Source organism: Malaclemys terrapin, chromosome 16, assembly GCF_027887155.1.
Source record: "Malaclemys terrapin pileata isolate rMalTer1 chromosome 16, rMalTer1.hap1, whole genome shotgun sequence".
Taxonomy (NCBI): Eukaryota; Metazoa; Chordata; order Testudines; family Emydidae; genus Malaclemys; species Malaclemys terrapin.
In genome coordinates, this window is record NC_071520.1 from 14,703,005 (window position 1) to 14,727,307 (window position 24,303).

The 24,303-nt window shown below is 46.2% G+C and overlaps 2 protein-coding genes across 2 annotated transcripts; one reads left to right on the plus strand and one right to left on the minus strand.

The window, feature by feature from the left end:
* The first annotated feature begins 1,777 nt into the window (after nt 1-1,777).
* LOC128824889 (testis-specific serine/threonine-protein kinase 2-like) lies at nt 1,778-7,158 on the plus strand. Its single transcript, XM_054006790.1, has one exon. It carries the CDS (start codon nt 2,740-2,742, stop codon nt 3,832-3,834), a length of 1,095 nt encoding a protein of 364 aa, XP_053862765.1. The 5' UTR covers nt 1,778-2,739; the 3' UTR covers nt 3,835-7,158.
* A 146-nt stretch (nt 7,159-7,304) lies between these two features.
* On the minus strand, nt 7,305-22,129 carry ESS2 (ess-2 splicing factor homolog). Its single transcript, XM_054006789.1, has 10 exons — nt 21,799-22,129; nt 18,478-18,646; nt 16,688-16,783; nt 15,948-16,117; nt 14,411-14,528; nt 13,550-13,683; nt 13,329-13,431; nt 9,812-9,921; nt 8,800-8,915; nt 7,305-8,088 (listed from the first exon to the last, which is right to left on the minus strand). Exons 1-10 carry the CDS (start codon nt 21,952-21,954, stop codon nt 7,803-7,805), a joined length of 1,458 nt encoding a protein of 485 aa, XP_053862764.1. The 5' UTR covers nt 21,955-22,129; the 3' UTR covers nt 7,305-7,802.
* Nucleotides 22,130-24,303: the final 2,174 nt, after the last annotated feature.

Sequence of the window (24,303 nt, forward strand, 5' to 3'; positions counted from 1 at the left end):
AACAAAAACCCATGGCCAGAAGCTGAAGCCAGACAAATTCAAATTAGAAATAAGGCACAAATGTTTAACAGGGAGGGGGACTAAGCTCCGGAATGAATTACCAAAGAAGAGGTAGAGCCTTAATTTCTTGAGGTCTTCAAATGAAGACTGGATGCCCTCTGGAAGATACGCTTTAGCCACACATAAAAGTTATTGGGCTCAATAGAGAGGGAACTGGGTGAGATGTAACAGCGTCTGATATATTGAAGCCCAGACTAGATGATCTAAGGGTTTGGGCTGGCCTTAAAATGGATGAATCTCTATGAATTGTTAAACAGTTCATACATGAACACGACACCAACAAGTACTCATCTTGGACATTTCTAGTGATCTGAAGATATGTAATCTTAACCTTAAATAATATTCATAATCTTAACCTTTAGTGGCAGATTCACCAGTATACTCTGGCTGCTTTCTGCCACTCTGGAACAATGCAAAGCAACCAGTGTGTATGGGGCAGGTTAAACTGGGTTTACAGTTGCTCTGCATCTCCAGAGGAGCCCAAAGCAGTTGGAGTGTAGTGAGGAGTATGGCTTGGACTTTGTTTGAGCTATCCAGAATATTTTTTTCACATTTCATTCATATATTATACACTGCACGTACATTTCTAAGATATGAAACTGGAATTTTACTCTATATATCACGGACTCCTTCAAACAATAGAACTGTATCATGCACATTAGCTGTACAGAACAGCTGGTGGTTAGTTGAATGATCTTCTATGGCACAGTGGTTCCTTTTCAGAGCATTGTGAGCTGCCCAGTCTATATAATGACAATTAGACATAACACTTATTAATAACTTAGCTCAATTACAACTTCAGTTCTTCAACTGGAGCCTATGCAGGAGGTTTCAATACGTTTTTATGAGATGGACATTTTAAGAGTATGTTATTCTGTTAAGATCGTCCAGATGAAGAATGAGCTGATAAAGTACAACATTTCTTAAACAGACCATTTACTTGTAAATTCTCAGAAAAAAAAACGTATTCTGTCCAAAGAATAAGTGCTGTAATTTTGGGGCTATATTCTTCCTACATAAACTGGTTGAATCCCTGCTTTAAGGGCAAAACTCAACTTTAAGTTAAGTTTTAACCATAACCAGTGCCTCCATATATACACATATAAGTGTGTATGTTGTGTGAGACATATATAGGGCTTCTGATTTTTAGTTTTAACTGAAAAACACCCCCAATATAAAACAACAAAAAGCAGTGCTTATCCCCCAAAACACCAGAAATGGTTACTTGTACCCAAAGACTTGTCTACATGGAGCAGTAGAATGGACTTCTATGGTGTGATCTCTAGAAAACCCTAACATGTTGCATCTTACTTAGTCCATGTAGACCCTGCTGGTGTGCACTAAGGGTTCCCTAGTGCACTTCAAAATAGTACTGCAGTCATTAATATATTACTGTAATAAGTAAGGTATAAAATCGACATTATTCATTACAATACACACAAAGAGCCCCAATTTTTGGACAAAACTCAAATTGCTAAAAATAACCTCCCCAAAGTGAAATTAATAATCCCCCCCAAAAAGAAGCCCTAGATAAAAGGGTGTGGAAGCATGTACACACACACACACTTTAGCTTCTAGGGGAAAAATCTTCTTTTGTAATTGAAACATTCTGCTGTGGTGCTGGACACTCAGAACACACTTCTATTGAGCTCTGACATAAATGCCAGATATTGCAACTAATGCATCTAGTTCGGACTGTCCTCATGGAGTAAAATGCAAAAATAAACAGACACAACAAAAATGGCCATTGGTAAATTAGAGTCGATTATTAAAACTCCACATTTAAAAGCAGTGGTAGTAAGCAGAGTAAAGATTGTTTTGATTTATTAAATGTGAAAAGCGCAAAGCTTCAAGCCTTTGAATAATTACAATGTCTCCTGGCTGTGCTCTACTTATTCCAGAAGAGGTTTTAGAGTATTTTCTGAACAGGTGATTTTCCTTATTAGTTTTTATGCTACAGCAAATAGAATGTATTTTAGAAGCAATATTATAAGCATTTCCTTGTTCATTTTATCTCATGGAATAACATTTCTAAAACTAGACAAACAGATTTAAAAGAGAAAGCTGTTCCCTAATGTTGTGTGTGTATGCTGTTCTGTAGACTCCCTTTGTATTCATTTTACTTTCATAAGCCACACGAACAATTGAAACTAATTGAAACTAATCAATTCTCTTAGCCAAGCAATGATCAAAATACAGAATGGAGTAGCAGGCTAAGAAGCATATATAAATAATCAAAGCACAGGAATCAAATACTTTCCATAGCCAAAGAATGAAAAAAAAAAAAAAACACACACAAAAAACCCCACTTCAATTTTCCTCTTCTCCTCTTGTGAGAGTGAATGGAATAATCATTTTACCAGGATGTTACAGTACAAACAAGGTGATAGCTCTTGTGAATGATGTGCTGGAATGTTGCTTTGGTTCTTGGCTTCCAGTTGCTTTTCAGTAGGTCTGAAAAAAGGCATTTAACGTCAGTAACCCCTAGTAACAGCAGCTCTGCTTTGTGACATCATAGCCCCACATCATACATTAAACAATGCTGAAGATTCTACAGCATCCAACTCAAGAGAAGCAGGGCATCTCAGATGGCCACCATGGAATATATAACAACAGGCTTCTGGCATACGTGATGCACAGTCAACTTCAACTTATGCATCACTTGTTGCCTCTGGCACCATGGATGATGCTGCAGTCCTTAAAAAGAGAGGCTACATCGTGGGGGGAAATTTGGGAGAAGGGTCTTACGCTAAAGTGAAATCTGCCTACTCCGATCGACTGAAATTTGATGTAGCAGTAAAGATCATAGACCGGAAAAAAGCTCCTCGTGACTTCCTGGAAAGATTTCTCCCCAGGGAAATAGAGATTTTGGCCAAAGTGAATCACTGCTCCGTGGTCAAGACCTATGAGATTTTTGAGACATCTGATGGCAAAGTCTACATCGTGATGGAGCTGGGTACAAAAGGAGACTTACTGGAGTTCATCAAGAACAAAGGGGCTTTGGCTGAAGATGTAGCTCGCAAGATGTTTCGCCAGCTGTCTTCTGCCATCAAGTACTGCCACGATTTGGATATTGTTCACAGGGACTTGAAATGTGAGAACCTCCTTCTAGACAAAGACTTTAATATCAAACTGTCAGACTTTGGCTTTTCCAGACGACTGACTCGAGATGAAAATGGCAAAGTTATTCTCAGTAAAACCTTCTGTGGTTCTGCTGCGTATGCAGCCCCTGAAGTGTTACAGGGCATTCCCTATCAGCCTAAGATTTATGACATATGGAGTCTGGGTGTCATTTTGTATATAATGGTCTGTGGATCAATGCCATATGATGACTCAAACATTAGAAAAATGCTAAAGATTCAGAAAGAACACAGAGTGCACTTTCCCAAGTCTAAAAACTTGACAGTTGAATGCAAAGATCTTATTTACCGCATGCTGCAGCCAGATGTGGCTCGGAGGTTGCACGTAGATGAGATTTTAAATCATATTTGGATGCAGACTCCAAAATCCAGAGTTCCTTCAGCAACTTCATTTGTAAATGAGGGAGAGTGTTCTCGGAATCTTGGCAAGTTGAAGTCAGAGCACAAACAGGAAATAGAACCTGTGGGGGAATCTAAGCCAGATAGAGCAGATTACAAAACCGAGTCTAAAGCAGTGCCCAGATTGGAGGCAGTACCGGAAGCAGAGGATGCCGGTTCCGAGGAAGAGCAAGCAGAAGTTAATGACCTTACAGATGAAATGCAAAGAACAGCGATCACAAATGGCGATGACTAAAGAATAGCCACCTGCAAGAGTCGTTTGCATGGCTTCCGCGCAATTAATGAGTAAGACTATGAAGTTAGTTTTGAAAAACAAGAGCCCAGAACAGGAGAAAGTAAAGTCCATTCATAACAAGCAATTATTTTATAGCAATTCTATTAAATTTTCTTCTAACTTGGTAACCATGTTGCTGAATTGAAGGGTTAAATAAGGAGATAGATTTTCCAAGCCACCTAATAGATCTGTATGCCTCAGTGACATAAGGCCTATGGAGTACTGTCGAATGCTGAAAGAGCTGCGGTGAGTTAAGGTTTCTCATCACCATCTCATGCCCCTTTCACATCTGGGCATTAAGAGTGGCAGCTAGCCCTCTCCAAGCCAGTGCTGTTATGTGCATAGAAAAGAAATGATCACTGTTTCCTTTCATTGTCCAGTGCCGCAGTGGTGCTGGAGTTACTGGGTATGGCAATTTCTCACCTCACTAAGATTTACTAAATATTCAATGCAGCAGCATCACAACAGCAGGTTTGGCAATTTTTTGTCTCCGTTTTCTGATGCAAAGAAATGGATTTTGCTAAACCATGTCACAGTGTAAATGGAGCGCTGATATGCAATTTATTACAAGTGCTGATATGCTTACCCATAGGGAAAAGGCAAACTGCACGACTAAGACCCCTCGATTTGTCATATTCTAATAACAGGGAACTCTTATTGTTTAAAAACGCAGCAAAGGGGACGCCCTCCCCTTACAAACCATAACTCGGCCTGGAAACGTGCCTCCTGTTAGAAGTAATACCTGAGATTCCTGTAACTCTAGATTTGCCTCACTTCACCTTTGTAAATTTGACAGCAGTGTATCTAGCTAATCAATGTCTCCTGTTGTTTGTGAGAGACTCAGAGGCAGGTACTGGATTAATTCACAGAGGAGATGGAGCATTTTGAAATGTGATTGTAAAGCCATAAATTGGCTGGAGGGACTCAGGGGCAGCTGTAGAGTGTGAAACTACTTTGGATTCTTTTCTACCAGCTGCCCAACCTTCAAGTGACCGTGTCCCACTGAACTGTCCCATTTTATGAAACTTTCCAGTGTTACATTAACCATTTAGGAATAACCAGCCTTAACGTTCTTGGCAACCTGAGCAGGGAGGGAGATCCGGAACAATGTTAGCTTTTTCCTGGGCATTGCATGGGGCAAATCAGGTTCTGGTTAGCACCACGCCTGAAAGGTCAACTGCTGAGACCCCTTTCCACTAAGGAGAGATTGCAAGTAGCCCCAGTCAGGGTTACAAAAGCCACACTGGACATGGTGCTCACTGCCCTACTAGGAAATGACCATACCGCCCGCTCCCACTGGGACAGCTTTGAAACCACACCAATAAAAACTGAACTACTACTTGAGTTAACAGTAGTTTTTGCATATACTGTAAATAATTCCCTACAGTTCTACACCAATCCCTGCCCAGGGGATGCTATTACAAACATTCAGCCACCTTTGAGAAAAGCATAGCGATTGGTTAGAATACCTGAGGGAGCTAAATCTTTACTACAGTTTAGAAGCAGGGTTGGGGGAAAAGAGAGAAGTACCAGATCCCTACTAGCCCTCAGCAGCTACAAAAGTGATTGGGAGAGGGGCACAGCAGTGAGGTCCAGGTCTCACTCCCCCGACCCCCTCCCCCAGCACAGACCCTGCCTGGGGAGAAGGGGAGAGTCCTGGCAATTACTGTGAGCCGCACTCCATGGGCACTGGTTATAGGCTCTATCGATTCTCAGGTGCTAGGTGTCAAATCACCATGAAGCACCACAGCCCTCTAGCTACTGGAAGGGAGGAGTTTCCTCTTTTCCCTTTGCTGCAGCCTCCTGGTTGCTGTGAGCCACCGGGGGAGGTGTGTTTCCACTACTCCATATCCTCCTCCAGGCTGCTGAAGGAGCCAAGGAGAAGGAGGGATGAGAAGAGGTGTAGCTAGGGAACTTTCTAGGTCTTCCTTTCCCACCAATCACTCCAGCTTCCACTCCTGCTCCTCACAGCCTTCCCAAAACACCACCACCAGAGTGTTCCGAACAGCAGCAGCTGTGAAACTGACCCCCCGTCTTAATTTCATTCTGCTGCTGCAGGGCAGAGCTAGGGGCAGCACTGGCGCCATCTGCAGAGGGAGGAAGGTGAGGCATTGTTTGCATTTGGTAAGCTCTCTTCACAACAGCTCACCAGAAATATTTAGCAAGTGAAAGCTCATGTCTGCCAAAATTAACAGTTTATGCCCCTCTCCCTCACCAGAAAATGCTTCCATTCATTAAAGCAGATTTTTCTAACCCTGAATGGCAACATTAATAAAAATATTTTTCTGTAGCTTTTAGAAACATCTCCCACCCCTACTTTCACTCTCTCCTCAAGCAAACCGTGCTAATGCATCTGCTCAGCACTTGTTGCCGTGGTGGTTATCCTCTGTCAGCTTGACGCTTCTACTGCCAAGCAGAGCAAGGCAGAAAACGCAGCTCACTGAAGTGACTGACTGGGGATCAGAGACTTTCAAGCTTGTAAGGAAAGTTCTGCTTTTAAAGAGAGAGAGAGAGACACACACACACACACAGACTGGCCATTAACAACAAAAAATAGAATTTTTATACCTTGGAAAAGCCAAGTGATCTCGCCAATTCAACTACAGCCTGAGCCAATGGCCATTGAAGTCAATGAGAAGCTGACCACTGAAGTCAGTGGAAACTGGATCAGGACCATATGGAGCTGTGTTGTGGTTCCCTAAGCCACATCAGATGGTCAAGGTGGCAGCTCTATTTGCAATGATTATATTTGAGACACACAAAAAGACAGGGATGCATTCCTTGTAACCAGAGGCAGTGCGTAGCAATTTCCTAGTGCACAAGAAATTACAAAGGCTGCTGACTTTCCACTTTGACCCCCTCTACATTCTAAAAAAACAAGGCCTCTGCACTTGAAAGGTGATGCCACAGCAATAGTAAATCTCACTGTCCCAGGCTGGCCTCTCCCTCAGATGACTGCATTCAATGTCAGAGCTTTGTAAAATGCCTGTGTGCTTCAGACCAAACACTGATGACTTGTTTTTTCTGCTCAGATTCTAAGATTTCCGAAGTTCTTTATGACATCTACAACTTGCTGGGTATTTCAGATGCGCACTCACATCCCTATCTCCTGCTGTACTTCACTGCAGGGCAAAAATACTCGCCACGTTTCTGGACTCTATCGAGGAGGGCAGACTAATAGAAAATGTGTGCACTGAAGGCTGCTCCCCTGTGTCCTCAAAGGACTAATGCTCGCCATGGGGCCTGTTGGACACTGAAGAGTGCAGTTTAAATGGATGGAAAGTTAGAGAGGCTTTCTGGTATTTTGGCTCTTTTTATGTAGAACTGGGATTGGAAGAGGAAAGAATACGGAGACTTGCCTACATCTCTTCTTTACTCAGCAGAACAGCATTTCAGCGGAATGCAAGTCATAAGCAAGGAAGTTTCACACCTTGGTTCAGGCCTTAATACAAAGGCTCGCTACACTTTATAAATAGACACATCTGTACAGAAAGAGAGGCACTCAAATGCAGTCAGTAGGGTCAAGCTTTTTAAAAAACCGAGAAGAATTACAAAAAATATCCCAAACATTTCTGGCTATTTTCCAAAAGTCCACGCCCTTTTATGCTATTTCTGGAAGCGTCCTTGTCCCCTACCGATTCTGTGTAACACGTCCACATGGTACTAAGAGAAATTATACCACACTGGTAAATATTCTGCTTCCAAAACGCATGTCGCAGGCTGCTCCACTCTTGTTCTAGTAATGGCATGTCAAATGCGGGAACTATGCACTACTCAAGGGCAGAAATGGTCCCAAATCCAGCAACTGTTCGATCACATTCTAGCAGCTTTAAGCAAATGCCCCTGGCTCCTGGCAAAGTATACTGCCCTCAGCTTGCACAGAGCCCTGCACAGCCAATTATGCAGCCCCCTGCTGGTGAAGATGGTAGTTAGAAGAAATCAGATGCCTTTCGTCTTTTAGGGAGCTGCAGCAGGTTGTCTGTGATTGAAGCGGGATCTTGTGTTACTGGAGTCTCAGAGACAGTCCTAGGAGGTGGGGTGCTAGTGGGTGTGTGAGACCCTCCTGCTGGGGTCTTATATCCAGGGGTTCCTGGGTGTGCTGGAGAAGGGGTATAACTGGCTCGCAGGGCTTTGTCAGTGTATTTGCTCGCAGTCCTATTTACTAGTCGTTGCAACGCTGGTGACATAGCTGGACTCAGTCCTTTTGGAGTGAGGCTGCAATAGAAGCAGAGTAGTTTTAAAAAAAGCAAAAGGGCTTTTTAAATAAAAAGCGATGCTGTGTAGCAGAGTACACAGAGCACTGAATAGACACAGCACCTGCCAGGCCCTGCAAACTCTGACTCGCACACTCCCTTCTCCTTCCACTCCTGCATCACTTGGATCATTCAGAGCACAGCTCAGGACAGAACCTGGCCATTCTGCTCTCCTGGCAGCAATGCCTGAACTCTCCCCCCTCACTTGTGTGGTTAAACCTCAGCCCCGCTGTGTCTCTCTCTGATTAACAGCAGGAGCGCCTCATATGCGAGCAATGCTCCCTGGCCTTTTCTTTGGGTCCATTGAGTCCTCTCCGTCCCCACCACAAACAATCAAGGCCTGGAACTTCTCTGCCTTTTGTGATCAGTTGGGGCACTTACCCTCCTGGAGCAAGGGCAGTTTGGCCTGGGAGGAAAGTTCCCAAAGTAAATGCCTCTCCACCATACTGCCAACAGCCTTCTCCTAGAAACTGGGCTTATTCACATATAAAGTCTCTTCCCAGCTTGAGTGTATCCATTCTTGCATCTCAAAGCCCCTCCTTCTCCTGATCCTTGTACTCCTTCTCCTAACCCAAATGCCTTTCCTCTATGCATGCTGGTTTAACTCTCTTACTAGACAGCACTTGCTATTCTCCCCCACTGCCAGGGACAGTTTACTGTGGAGAAATCTCACTTGGCCAAGTTTTCCGTGACTCTTCTTAATGCTTCCTGTTTCTTTGCTCGGTTTTTAGCAGCCGCCTCATTGGCCATCTTGAGTCCTAACCGCTCTCTGCGCCCAGGCTCCAGGATCTGTAAATACACCAAACCAGGTAAGTCTCCAGGCTGCTAACCAGTCACATTCATAGCTGGAGTCCAACCCGTAAGGATCTACATTAAGGATGGGAGGGGAAGAGAACCCACTCTTGGCTTTGCTGCTATCTGGACAGCCAGAGGCAGTTAAAGATATAGCAGGATCTCCAAGCTGAAAATCCGTGTAACAAAAATGGTAAAACAGTAACTGCCTCCTTGGCTGAGCTGAACTCTGGCATTTCCTCCAGCTGTCTCCCCTGAACAAAATGTATCACCTCTGTTTTACCTTAGCTCTCATCCAAGCCCCAATCACTGCTAAGTTCCGTGAAAACCAACCAACTGCATTGCCCAGGTCTGACAAAACAGAGACAGAAAAGTTCCACTGCTGCTACCTCAGGAATCACATCCAAAGATCCTCACTGTCTCCAGGTAGGGAATGGGAGATGTCCTGCATCTAAGGTGAGATGCAACTAGTAGAGCCACACCACCTCCCCAAACCTCACTGGACTCAGATGTCTCAGCTGGTGGTGATGGGCCAGCAGGACGAAGCTGGAAGGAAGCCACCCAGCAGGGGAAGTTTGATTTAAGGCTCCCTATCTACTTATCGATCAAATCCCAAAAATGAGACACCCTCCTCTTCTCCAGACTCCTGGAGAACCCCAGAATATTCGACCCCCAACCTCAGGATGCCTGGGATGGACCATGAACACTAGGTAGCTCATGGCCAGGCATTTTATCCAGTTAAACTCTACCCATAGGACCTAGATAGCCAGTACCACAGCCAAATCATAACTCTTAAAATAATCAGTGTTAATCTATTAGTGACTCCTCCCCTACCCTGCCACCCCAGTCCATCCCCCCAAAAAATCTGAGTGATGAATTCTGACATGGAATACCTTAAAGGCCGGTCCAGGTGTCCTGTCCACATACGGCGTTTCTGACCCATCTACTCGTAATGGGGTGCTCTCGATCTCACCCCACGTCATAAGAGGAGAGTCATTGACACCTAGCAACAAGTTAAAAAGCGTCAGTCTGGAATGCAAGACATTTGTAGAGACTGCAACATGCAGAACGTCTGCCCTCTGCCCTAACACCGGGGCGGTCTTCTCCCCACAACAGTAAACAGAAGCTGGTTATGAAACAGCATAAATCACTGGTCACCCAATGGAACAGCCATTACTCCAGAGACAATCACACTCACTATAGGAAAGAGACACCATCCCTTTAACAATAGCTAGAGCTGCAGGGCAATTTCCCAGAGCCTGATCTGGTAGCTGACTTGTCAGGATAAACAACAGGATCTTCCACCGAGCTGATTTCTGTTGTAGAGAAGATTTACACCACGGAAAGGATCTGCCCTGAACATGCCAGCTGCAGGCTTTGCCAGGTGCTGGAAAGGACGCAAGGCTCCCCAGTCTTCAGTACGAATGATGAAAAATAAATGGTTGCAGGAAGGTCAGCATAAGATCAGTTAGCACGCAGTAAAAACAGAGCCCATTAGATTCTGATTAAGTACCAGAGAGGTCATTATACAGAATCCACGATACAGATCTATTCGAAGGGAGGGAGAGAAAGCGGTAGGGCTGAGGGAGACTGGGAGTGGGGATAATGGATTGCAAAATGAACAGGAGCTTGCAATGCACTATGGATCACAGAGACTCTGTTTGAATCAGAATGGCACAAAACCCCAGCGTGTTGTTACTGGATCTATCCTAGTACAGGGGCTGCCCTTTGGATGAGATGGTGAATCATTACCATTCTGAACTGGCCTCAGCCACTGACACACTGGCTCCAAAACAGTCCCTTCCTCCCCGTCACGCTCACAGATTTCCTTGGGTTTCTGACACCCTGCACTGGATGAAAAGAGACGGGACCAAACTCAAGCACCAATGGCAGAAAACAAAGGCTGATTCAGACAGAATGAAACAATGAATTCCTCAAAGCCTGGGCAGAGGCTAGAGAACTTCCTATCAGCCTCCACTGAGGCTGCTAAATCTCTCCTAAGGAGCTATCCAGATGGCAAACCACATCATTAATCCACCTACAACCTGCATTAGAGCCGGGCACCAAGTGCTCTGAAGAACTCTCTTACTTTGCTGAAAAGATCCCACACATTCAGGAAGGCTTCTCAACCAGCATGGATCCACTCTGCCTGCACCCATCAGCCCACCTGCATTCCCAGAGTTCAGGGCATTCACTCACCAAGAGGTTGTGGACACCCTAAAGGAGTCCCAACACAAGACTTGTGAATCTGACCCACACTGCTGCAGGCTTGTTCGTGACCCTCTTTCACAACAGTCCCGCTCCTGACCAAAACAGCCAGAGCTTCATCCAGAGACAGAATCTGCCCTTCCGCCTTCAAATACAAAGCAGTCCTACCAACACTGAAGAAACTCACCCTGGATGCTTCAGCCCTAGTCATCTTTCAGCCCGTGTCAAACCTCCCATTCCTGAGCAAGTTTACAAAGAAGCTAGCCAGAGACCAACGACTAGCTCATCTAACTGAGGTCAACGGTCTAGACCCAGCACAATCTGTCTTCACGCCAGGATACAAAACTGAAACTGCCTTTAGTGGCTCTGCTGGATGATCTCCTGCTGTCGCTGGCTAGAGGGCAGAGAGACTCCATTCTCCTCCTCCTGAACTTCTCTGCAGTGTTCAACACCGTTGACCATGAGATGCTATGATCTCACCTGAGAGGGGTGGCAGGAGTGCAAGGTAATGTGCTAAAATGGTCTCAGTCCTTCCTGGAGGAATGCACCCAAAGAGTAGTGAAGGGAAACTGCACCTCCACTACTAGACCCCTCACTTGTGGGTTCTACAAAGATCAATTCTCTCTCCAGGCCTTCTCAATATCGACATGCAGCCACTAGGTGAACTGCTCAATCGACATGGACTCAAGTGCCACTAACATGCAGAAGACTCACAGCTCTCCCTATCCTTCACATCACATGTCCACATCACTAGCACCACGACAGCCCAGTGCTTGGCTGAGATCAACTCATGGACGAAGAACAGCTGGCAGAACCTGAACAAAACACAGGTGATGCTGCTGGGCAGAGAAAGGGATTTTGAGGAGTTTGCAGCCACGGTGCAATCTCCTTTGATTGATGCAAAATTGGTCACGTCAGTCCACAGTCTAGGAAGACTCTTGGATTCCTCACTGACTCTGAACTCTCACATAGCAACAGCTGCGGGTAATGCTTTCTATCATCTCTAGTTGGTTAGGACACTCTGTACCATCCTGGCAGACGAAAACCCACCCTCAGTTATTCATGTCTTCATCACTGCTCGGCAGGACTACAGCAACGTGATATACCTGGGCATGAAACCGAAACTCCAGCTGGGACAAAACACTGCAGCACGTCTCCTCAGCAGCACAGGTTGCTGCAAGCACATCGCACCTGTCCTCCGCTCTCTACGCTGGCTTCCCATAGAATAGTCAATCAAGTTCAAGGTCTCAGACCATATCTTCAAACCGCACCATTGCCTGGGTCCAGCTGATCTAAAAGCCCGTCTAAAGCTCCAGGCCAAAGCCCATGGTGGCCAGCTTTGCTGCTCTGGCACAAGGGAACTCTGCACAACACGGGTAAAGCTTGTCGGTGCAGGAGACGGAGCCTTCTCCAGGGGTGGCCCAAGACTGTGGAATGAATTCCCTCCAGAGCCGAGGACTATCACAAACCTCCCCACTTTCCACTTCAAGTGCAAGGCGCATTCCTTTGACGTGCCTGCGCCAATATAAGCACTTAGCAACCAGTATATTATTTATTTAACCATTAAAAACTGAAGGGAAAAAAAAAAAAAAAAAAAAGACAAGACAAAAAGCCCTCCCAAAACATGACATTCCCCCACACACTTCTCCCTCTGGGAAGAGGGCGACAGAATAAACAACACGTGACAGATGTGCTTAATGCGCTACTGGAAGGCACTCAGCTCCTTTAGTGATGAGTACTGTATAAAAAAAAAAAATCTATATAGAATAGAACTGCTCGCGCGGGGAGAGAGGAGGGCAGTAAATGTCTGTGAAATGCTTTGAGATCCTTGGCTATGGGCACTAGAGGACAATCACCACCAGAAAGTTACAAGTGCCGTGCTCCCCTCAGAGTTCCCAGAAGCCTTTCCTAGGATGATTTAGTCCATTCAGCCTGAGTCCAGCGAAGCAGCATACAGCTCTCAGAGCCTCCCGAGCCCAGCATCGTTTTGGTCTTTGGACTGAGATTTAACAGAACACTAAGTTGGCATATTCTCTACCCCAGAGACCCGTTGGCTCAGCAGACATATAGAATGGAAGTCAAAGCTGCCTGATTAAAGAAGCATTGACTCCTAGGGTGGAGTGTATATCAAAAGGTCACTGGAACAGGTCAGCATTGCAAACTACTTTGCTTTTACATCAGAGCAAAACAGTCTCCTCTTACCAGGGGCAGGAGAGGGGGTGGCCACAAATCCATATCCATTCACTTTTGGAGACTCCTGGGGGATCAGCTCCTTCCCATCTGGCCCTACTTTGCCCTGTTTGTACTAGAACAGAAAAGTTGGCATCAATTAGGCGCATTCACCACGTTCAGTTCTCATAGCTCATGCACCTCTCCCAATTAAGGGTATTTCGGTCACAAGCGTGTCCTGTCTGTAAACCAACCTGGGCATTGAGGGCTGCTGCCTGCTGGAGCTGGGATTTGCTCACAGCTTGGCTGAATGGATCTCTCAGAAAGCGGGTGTTTCTATGGACAACTTCTCGAGGCTTCTTAAACACATCATCCTCATCGGGCACACCTGGAATGGCAAGCAAAGGCATCAAGGAAAGGGCTGAGGGCCCACTAACGGGCAGGCTGGCCTAAAGCCCCAAACAAACACACAATCTCAGTGGTCAGTACACAGTTCTGCAAGACGCAATGTACAGATGCAATTATATTTTGCCGTTTCCACCCATTTAAAATAAAGTTCACACTAATGCAGTTAGGTGTCCAACCTACCGCCTGAAAAACAAGGACAAATCAAGGCTATGTTAGAAAAGCAGGATACACACAAGAGTTCCCAAATTTCACATGAAGGCAATTTACCATGCATTCATAGCTGAAAAAGGCATCTAGGCCCAGCCAAGGGACCAGCAAACCCCACGTATACAGAGCTGAGTAGGACGGTAGGAGGAAAGAGGGGAACTGAAAGTGCTCATTAACAAGGCAAACCCAATAGGAAGGAGCTATGACTCCTGAAAACAAACACCCACTGCAGTGTGGGGAATGAGCGACAGGATGACAAATGGCAGCCGGGGCGAAACGACGCAGAAATGACGTGGGAAAGAATGAAACTGAGCAGATCCCCGCCTTGCAGAAGGAAAAGCTGCAAAGTGCAATCTTACCACAGTGACAGCAAGTCAGACACCCGAACAAGCGTTGGGGAAAGCAAAGCTGAAATGCAGGTGCTGTGTGGCATCCGCCCACCTGAACTAGTGCATGTTTCCAAATCTGCTGATGCCTCTGAAGGGGACAGTTTGCTTTACCTGCTGGGTAATACATCAGGGAATTCTGAGCCTTGTACTCCCAGGTCTCCACGCCAGCTTTCCCGCTCTCTAGTGCCTGCTGCTCTGCTGAGGGAAGCGCCAGATTCTCAAGTCGTCGCTGGAATCAAATTTAAAACAAAGCCTGAATTTCAGATTCTCATTTCAGACTGAAAAATCAGCTTGATAATTCATCTCCTTGTTGCTCGGCTTTTCATCTCTTACTTCTTCTGTCTTTCAGAAGAGAGCAGTTCAGAGATTGGATTTATTTGAAGAGACCAGATGCAACTGCTATACAGTATCAGAGGGGTAGCCGTGTTAGTCTGAATCTGTAAAAAGCAACAGAGGGTCCTGTGGCACCTTTGAGACTAACAGAAGTATTGGGAGCATAAACTTTCGTGGGTAAGAACCTCACTTCTTCTTGCATCTGAAGAAGTGAGGTTCTTACCCACGAAAGCTTATGCTCCCAATACTTCTGTTAGTCTCAAAGGTGCCACAGGACCCTCTGTTGCTTTTTAACTGCTATACAATAAGATATGAAGTTTAAAGGAAGAGGTACAAATATTAGCCCTGGAATGGCTTCTTGCATTTCTGTAATCGCTCTTCTGTACCCTAGGCTGACTCAATCACTGCGTTTTGAGAATGCTACTCTGGTGTCGGCCTTTTAACTTTGGTATCAGATATTTTGAGTGGACAGGATGTATATGGGGCTACAAAAAAAGTGCACATTATTTATTATAGAATCTTTGTAAACTTAAATTACACAAAGCTCTTTGAGATTAAATGCTGAGCGGTCCTCTAGAAATACTGACAGCAGAGCTCCCAGTAACAGCTTCCCTCTCCCCAAGTCCCATAAAACTTTATTAACTAGACAAGACACTTTTTCAGTGCTTCCTGTCATATTTAACACACTTCATATCAGCAACACAGAGGATTCTGAATGCCAATACTTGAAAAAGAACCGGAATCTGTCTGCCAAAGAATAAGGCATTGACAGATGAATACGAAGAACAGTTCAACAACTTGCTAAGGGATGTTGCCAAGAATTCTGACACTTGCACTTAGACAGTGCTTCACATTTTCAAAACTCTGTATAACATATATCCTCAACACCCCTGATGTATGTCAATATTCTCCCCAGGCTATAGATAGGAAAAACAGGAGCACAAAGGGGTTTAGTGAGTTGTCAAATGCTACAGCAAATTGGGGCAGAGCCAGGATTAAACTCTGGAGTTGCTAGCTCACTAGCTAGATCTCACTGCCTCACGCACACACAACTCAAAAGCAAGCAGTCAGTGTTGTGTTCTTGATGCATCAGTCTGAATAATTCAACAGTCACATCTCTAGAGACAAGGAACAATCACAATGGGTTCAAGTGGGACTCAACAATAGAAGGGAACTTAATACTCTCTCCTCTCCCTGTCAAAGGCAAGGGGAAAAACCAGAAATCATCTTTCTCCCTCATTTGGTTAAACAGAAGCCAGCCCATGTCCACAGTACTATGTTAGAAAAGCTCAGCTTTCAGGAGCCATTTCCCCACCTGGGCAAACTCCTCTTCTGCTTCGTACAGCCAAGAATGCCTGGCCTTTTCCTTCTCTTTGGCCACTTCCATGATCTGCTCAAATGAAGCATTATCTTCACTGGTGTGTTTTATTAAGAAGCTGTCCAGGCTGGGAAGAATATCCTTACTCTGTTCTTTCTCCACTTCTCCTAGAGAGATGAGGGAATAAGTCTGACGAAGGGGCTCACACTCCCCTTTCTGTAATGAGCAATGCCTGGTTATTAATCCCCCATGCAGGTATTTTCCCCCACTGGTCCACTTTTAACTTGAGCATTGATGAGGAATCTGTATCTAAAATGAAAGTACATATGAAATACAGAGTAGTAGTAGCATTGACTTGACTTACTGAAGGATCAGTGACACTTTTCAACACCCATCCCCTTTCGGATCATTCATTTATTCACATTAAAGGACAATTCAGACGTAGTTTGCTGCCAGATGACAAGTCCGTGTTCATACTTTCCTGTACATGAATAGCTGTGCTCTTACCATCTTGCTCACAGGCAGAAACCCTTTTCTTGGGAAGCAATGAAGCTCTCACATCAGAGACGGTTACTGATCCATGCAGACCCACATCCCACCCAACCTGTGATGGAGTTTCACTTAGAGCAGATATTAGACGGGGCCACTTTAGTGGAAGGTTAACACCCGATAACATGCACAGCAGTATTTACCCTCCTGCTGGAGAACCCAAATAAAGAGGATAGCCCCTTCCCTACCTTCCTCCACAGCTTTGAGCCCGATCTTGGGTTTGTTCAACAAGGAAGAGGTGCCTGGGTGCACTTCGGGTGTTTCAAATGTGGCTGGAGTAACATCTGCACCAGAGAAATAAATCCCAGCATGTTACACAAAACTGGGGAGCAGAACGTCATCATGTTACCCCTAGTGGATAAGCAAGAAGCTGCAGCCTCTTCGGGGGACCTGTCTGCCAGCTCTCATTAGTCTTAGGTGACCTAAAGATTGTGACTACGAGGGAGGAATTCTTTAACTAGAGTTAGGGAAGGGTTTAAAACGATTTCTGTGTAAATCGGTTCCAACCACTGATGAAGTTTCTGCTCAACTAGATAATTGGTCCTACTGCTGCTGGGCACCAATGGCAAGATTCCCATTTATTTGGGGGGGGGGGGGGGAGAAAGAGAGAAAGAGACTACATTCTAAGCATTCTTTATTTTATCTGAAACAATGACAAATAAAAGCAGGCAATGATTTGTGTTTCATGCCAGCCCTCACTCAGGGCAATGCCAGGGACTGCCAGTTGCAAACGGCAACACCAATACCACAGGGAGGGAACCCATTCAATGGTACACGTCCTCCACCACAAAGTCACAAGTTCCCACTAGTGCAGCAGCTGCCCCTTTGCGAGCAAACACCCCAACTCCATAGCAAGAAGTCAACCAGGGGCTGAGTTTTACTGTGGGGAAGCCTGTGAATTACCCAGCATGAGAGTTACAGGCCGACATGGGAAATAGCACCTAAAACCAGGCTGAAGGAGGGAGGGAGGGAAATTAACCCAAAAGGAGAAAGAAAAAAGAAAAAAGAAAAAACCCACACCCACACCCCCCTCACCCCCCACAAGCCCTGTAAATGGCATCCTCGCTTAATTGAAATGACAGGGACACAAACAGTTTTTGTGCAATGGATCTAAAATAAATAAACAAGTTGCACATGTATTCTGACCAGCACATATTTGTTGCCTATGAGCATCTTCACAGCAGCTTAGTGTGACTTGGTGTTTGCTGGCATACTTTGCGACTGCACATCCCTCAGTTCATTGCGTGCTGCTTCCTTGAGCGCTTACTGATGCTAAACAAGTTCTTACCTTAAAATGCTTTTAAAACGTTTTAAAGCTTGTACTAGGTTTATTTTTAAAAGCAATTCCTGATATAGAAGCCGGTATCAACCAGTACAGTGGAGGCCTACGACATGAATCTCTGATAATCAGGTCATCTATTTCCACTAGAGTGTGTTAATTAAGAGGATACCCCATTGTATTAAATAAAGCTTCATAGCAGGATTCAGAAGAGGGCTTGACATAGCAAGACTATCTGGAGTTACAATAGTAAGGATTAAAGAGACAGCCAAGAGTTTCCAAAGAAACGAAACACCTCACGTTTCAGAGCATAAGGTGACCTCTAAAAAATGGGAGTTAAGAAGTTTTCCAATGGGCCGTTTATTTTATAACCGCCCCTCTGCGTGGTTTCTTGTACCCTTCCTCTATAGCAGCTGATACCAGCTACTGTCAATACACCATTGTGTCATCCAGGCTGGTAACTCCCGTGCAATCACTACTTTTTCATAATTAGATCAGAAGGCAGCTACAAGGTTAAATTCTGTGCCTTAAATAAGTTGGGTTCCCAGTCACTCCACACCACAACAATGTACCCTGCTAGCATAAAACAGTCCATAAAAGTGAGAAAAAGACAGTAGCACTTCATAGCTTTTACTTTATGACACACAGCCACACTAATAGCCTGACCATGAAATCAGCCACTGAAGCGCCAGCCCTTACATGGTGCAGGTGACTCCCTGGACCATTTCCCCAATGAGGAGCCAAATTTGATAGCGATTTGTCTCATTTTCTCTAAGTCGCCACTTTCTTCAGCCTCCAAGTATTCCTTCTGAGCACGTAACTTCTCAACATCAGGAAAGAAATCCCTCTGAATAATTTTCTCCAAACTCTATAGTTTAAAAAAAAAAAAAAAAAAAAAAAAGAGAACAAACGATTCTAAGCATACCTGGCAAGCAAGAAAAAACAAGATCAGTTTGGGGAAGCTTTCTTGGAAGGGGATAAGGATTTAGGGTTCCATGAAAGGCCTTGATTGACTGCAATGCATGACTAATACTGAAGTCCTATTTATCCACAAGAGGTACCACAGATGCACAAACAATACCAGTGCTGGCTTCCCCGACACTGCCCCAGCAGCAGGCCCGACTATGATCTAGAGCAGTGGTTCCCAAACTTTATTTGCTGAGTCCCCCTGTGGAGATTCATGTTCCATGCATGCCCCCCTCTTTCTAAGGGGGACCAGGGGAGACAACACCCATGGGGGCCCATACTCACCTTGCAGCAGTTGGGCGGTCTTGGCTCCCAGGACCTGGCTCCCTCCCTGTCTCACTCCCACCCACAGGAGAAGCAAATGGGCTGCACTGAGGAGGCAGGGTCAGGGTGGAGCAGAAGGCTGCATTCCTTTAATCCTGTCTCTTCTGACCCCAGCCCTGTTTCCCCTGGGCAAGCTCTGTCCAGAAAGGGAAGTGGACAAGCACTGTGTCCTGGGACCACAGTCAGGAAGTGGCTCTGTCCAGCAAGAGTCAATACTTACGAGGTGCAGCCTTCAGCTCCCCGCTGGCCTCCCCAGCAGAGGAGGGTATCTGCCAGGTGATAGCTGAAGCAGTTGGCATGTGAGACAGGCAGGGAGTCTGGTCCCAGCATCTGAGACCACCCACACAGACCTCTCTCCGCCTCCCCTACCAGACAGAGCCCCTCCTGACTCCAGCCCTACAGTGCAGCCCCATCTGTTCCTCACACACCCCTGATAACCTCATCGCACACGTGTAGTGGGGTGCACAGTTGGGGAATCTCTGGTCTAGATGGATCAGCTCTAAGAGTGAGAGAGATTAATCACCATCACCCTTCAATCCTTGGCATCTTTGCTGAGTCCGCTTAAGGGTGCCAATTAGCGTTGAACATGAGGGTGGCATTGTGAAGCAGACGTCTGTTCACTAGGAAATGGATGGAACCCAACTCATTTAAAATAGGCCACTAACGATCTATCAGAGTGTATGTCTCTGCTGGGTATGTCTTTGCTGCAATCGAAGGCATGATCACAACGTGCTTTCATCTAGCTAGCACGGCTAAAAATAGCAGTAAAGATACAGTGACACGGAGTTTGGCCCTGGCTGGGCAAGCCCACCCAGAACCTCAGGTACGCGCTTGCCTTGCTAGCCCGAGCCAGGGTCCCTGCCGCCACATCTCCACTGCTGTACTAGCTAAACTAAAGCTAGTGCCTGTATGCCAATCTGCATTCACACCTACCCTTTGTTGCATCTTATCTGGCCCTGGCTAGTAGTGTAACAACCCAAGATGAAAAGGGCCACACACTGTTAACGATCCAACCTGACCCATTTGGCCCCCTCTGGCAGATTTTTCTGCCCTTTCGCAAAATGTTGTTACATATAGCACCTTTCATTTTGAAGGATCCCAAAATACTCTGCGAAAAACATTTATAAACATATACTGTACAGGTGTCACATTATACAGTGCTGAAACGCAGCCAGCTCTGGAGCAAAACCCAGCAACTGCAGAGCAGTGCACTTGCACTGTAATGTTACACTGCAATCTGGGACAGGAAACAAAGAATTATGGCCACTATAATTAAAAAGTATCAGAGGGGAGCTGTGTTAGTCTGTATCCACAAAAACAACGAGGAGTCCGGTGTAGGGTGACCAGATGTCCCGATTTTATAGGGATAGTCCCGATTTTTGGGTCTTTTTCTTATATAGGCTCCTAGTACTCCCCACCCACTGTCCTGATTTTCACATTTGCTGTCTGGTCATCCTAGTCCGGTGGCACCTTAAAGGGTGTCATAAGGAGGAGGGAGAAAATTTGTTCACTTTAGCCTCTAAGGATAGAACAAGAAGCAATGGGTTTAAACTGCAGCAAGGGAGGTCTAGGTTGGACATTAGGAAAAAGTTCCTAACTGTCAGGGTGGTTAAACACTGGAATAAATTGCCTAGGGAGGTTGTGGAATCTCCATCTCTGGAGATATTTAAGAGTAGGTTAGATAAATGTCTATCAGGGATGGTCTAGACAGTATTTGGTCCTACCATGCGGGCAGGGGACTGGACTCGATGACCTCTCGAGGTCCCTTCCAGTCCTAGAATCTATGAATTAACAGATTTATTTGGGCATAAGCTTTAGTGGGTAAAAAAAACCCCAAATAAATATGTTAGTCTATAAGGTGCCACCAGACTCCTCATTCTTTTTATAATTAAAAAGAGATTGGGGGAAAAAAATATTCCCCTTCATTTTTCCTCTTCGTTTATTGTGTATTAGACAGCACCTTGTACACCGTCAGTTTCCCCCTTCCCTGTGTGGTCAGTGTTTTCCCCAGCTGGTTGGATGGGTTCTCCACCCAGAAGCAGGGTTGATAACAGTTTTAAACACAGAACAGTGGGGCTGTATAGCCACCCACGTTGGTACAGACGGGTTGGGGTGGCTGGGGTGTCTGAAACCACTTTCCCCCTTGTTCTAACAATGTTCTGGGCAATGCTGAGTGGTCAGGGCCCCTTTTGGGGAGAGGCACAAAGTGTGGCTCCCTGGACCGTAGGTTTGAGCCACAGTGGGCGACCCGATCGGGGTAGGGGGGGCAGGGGAGATATCACTCGCTATGCCAGCCTGCCCCCCCACCCCCCATGAATAGCACAAGCTGGGGCTGCCTAGCAAGGAAAAGCAGGTAGGACCCAACTCCCACTGATCCTCGGACCCCATCTGCAGTGACCGACCACTCCCCCCTCCCCACCCCACCCCCAGACAGCCCCGGCCTCCCCCTCAGACAGCCCCCCCTTTGCCTCCCCCCCAGACAGGCCCCCTTTGCCTCCCCCCCAGACAGGCCCCCTTTGCCTCCCCCCCAGACAGGCCCCCTTTGCCTCCCCCCCAGACAGGCCCAGCCTGCCTCCTCAAACCCCCCCTCCACCCAGACAGCCCTGGCCTCCCTCCCAGACAGCCCCGGCCTCCCTCCCCACCCCCAGACAGCCCCGGCCTCCCCCTCAGACAGCCCCCCCCCCCTTAGCCTCCCCCCCAGACAGCCCCGGCCTCCCTCCCCCCGATCACCTCGATGTAGCTCTCCTCGTCCAGGATCCTCTTACGGCGCTTGGGGGGCTCCTGGGCCGCTTCCCGCAGCACAGCCACGGCGGCCCCGTCGGCCTGTAGGGGCACCAGCGCCAGGGGTGAGGCAGCGGCGGTGACGGGAGCCCCCGGCTCCTCCATGGCGCCAGGCCGAGGATCGCTGTCAGCCAGGACAAGGGGCGTCCGCGGTTTCTCAGGGCAGGAGCCGACACGGCCAGAATCGGGGAAGGGTGAGGGGGTGGCTTGACCCTTCCCAGCCACCGTCGCACCGCGCTGCTAGTCGGGACTTGTAGTTTTCTTTTAGCGCACTAGTCCCGCTTCCAGGCGCTAGCAGCGCCGCCGAGAGGAGCCTGGAAAGCCTAGCGCGGCGGGCTAACGGGAAACCACAGAGAGCGGCTAGAGCGTCCCAAAGGGAGAGCGCTCCCCCTGCCGGCAAGGAGGAAGAAGTGCGACTAAGGCGCATGCGCGTTGGGGAGGAGCGCCCGTGAGCAGGGGGCCGACGCTCCCTTGGCTTGACAGCAGCTCAGCGTTCCAGAGGGGACCTTGCCTTGGCTCTGGGTCACAGGGCAATGGGCGGGAGCGGGAGGCTTTATTTAAAGGCCTCCCGGAGACTGATACCAGACTAAGCACGATGCTGACTACAGTGATGCGCTGCCTGATTTGCAGAGTTGATTTATGGAGTCTATAGCTTCTCTACAGCGGGGCTGCAAATAGTAATCCTAGAATGCACTTATTTCTGAACACTAGAAAGCCCTTTACTGCAGTGACTGGCACACACCCGGGGGTTTCCGGCCAGAAACACACAATTGAAAGTAAACGTAACACAGTCCTATATTTATTTCTGTACTGTCCTTGTAAGTGTCAGATGGCAGGAACTACTGCACTGATGCTAAATACCCAGGCAGGGCAGAATTCAATTTGTACTTTTTTCATAATTTTGATGGAGAATTTCAATGTTTATTTTTAAACCTGTTCTCTATTTTTATCCATTTACGTTTCCACAGTTACACAAAATTATGGTTTTAGGCTATTTTATTGGGATCAATTTACATTTTCACAGCTGCAGGAAGTCTGAAGGGTCAAACAATCATTATTTATTGACAGAAGACACTGAGATATACAAAGTTAAAACTTTACAACCGTTAAAACACAAATTGTCCGCATCACATGTCAAAATATACAAAGTAAATATTTTTAAATTAAACTTAAATTCTCAGGCAGCATTTTCATTCACTTTATCCATCTGTAAATTTTGATTATTATCAATGGATATATTTTTTCATTGATTTGTATGTGTTTGGTGAAATTGACATTTACTGATAATCTAATCCTGCCAACCCTATATATATCTTTGAAAAGATAAATAATGCGTTAATGTTCAATTAGTGCTTTTCAGGTAGTTGGCTTGGGGAAAATGGTATTATTTGCCTGTATGCGTGTCCTATCCTAAAACAAGATTACAATTCCCAGCATTCAAACACTGGATATGTTATCCCCTAGCCGTGCCCCACACCCTGGCCAGCGCTCCCAACTTTCAGGGCTGCACTGTTCAGCTGCAGACCCCCAGTAGAGCACATTCTCCACCAGAATATAGATCACTCAGGATTAACTCAATACCCTGCCTTGTGTTGAAAATTCTACACTGGTGTGTGGCTCTTGGTGTCAGCCCTGCAGCACAGAAGGAAGGCAAAGGTGCTGTGGAAGTGCAAAGTGTTATTTACAGTGACAGAATCTTTGCGGACTTAAATTAGTAGCGTTACTACTTTTGTCAGGAGCATCGTGTTTGGCAGGCTTGATGCCAGGGCTCCAGTCCCAGTAACAGCTGTCTCCCCAGTACATTGATTTATGAATCTTTATTTTACTTGAAAAGAACTCCAGCAGCATTTACTGCATACACACACACACCCCATTCCCCACAATTATCATGGAGGGATCCAAGTCTGAAAATGAAAGGGAATCTGTCTGCAAGGAATAAAACATAGAATGGGGATGGAAATCAGGAACGATTCTTCAAAAGCTGGCTGGCCTTGTAGGACATGGCCAATTATCATCCTTAGAGAGACACGGTGGGTGAGGTAATATCTTGAGAGACAAGCTCTCGCCAACAGAAGTTGATCCAATAAAAGATATTACCTCACCCACCTTGTCTCTTTAATATCCTAGGACTGCCATGACTACAACACTGCAAACAGTTATCATCCTTAGCACTTACACAGCAGGTGGGGCACCACATAGACAGTTCTAGGGCTGAAACTTTCCTCTGTGTTGTTGTGAAGCCCAATGCACCACTCCAGACCCCAAAGCAAGGTCTTAGGGCGTGAGAACCAGAAAGTGAAACTGACGGATCTAGTTTAATTATCCAAGCTGAGTGAAACAAAACAAAAAAAGGAAACAACCAGCTTCTCTGGTGAAATACACCCTTCTAGCAGTAGAAACTCTAGTAGATACCCATAGCAGCAGGTGCTGCTTTTCCTCTGCAGTGCTACAGTT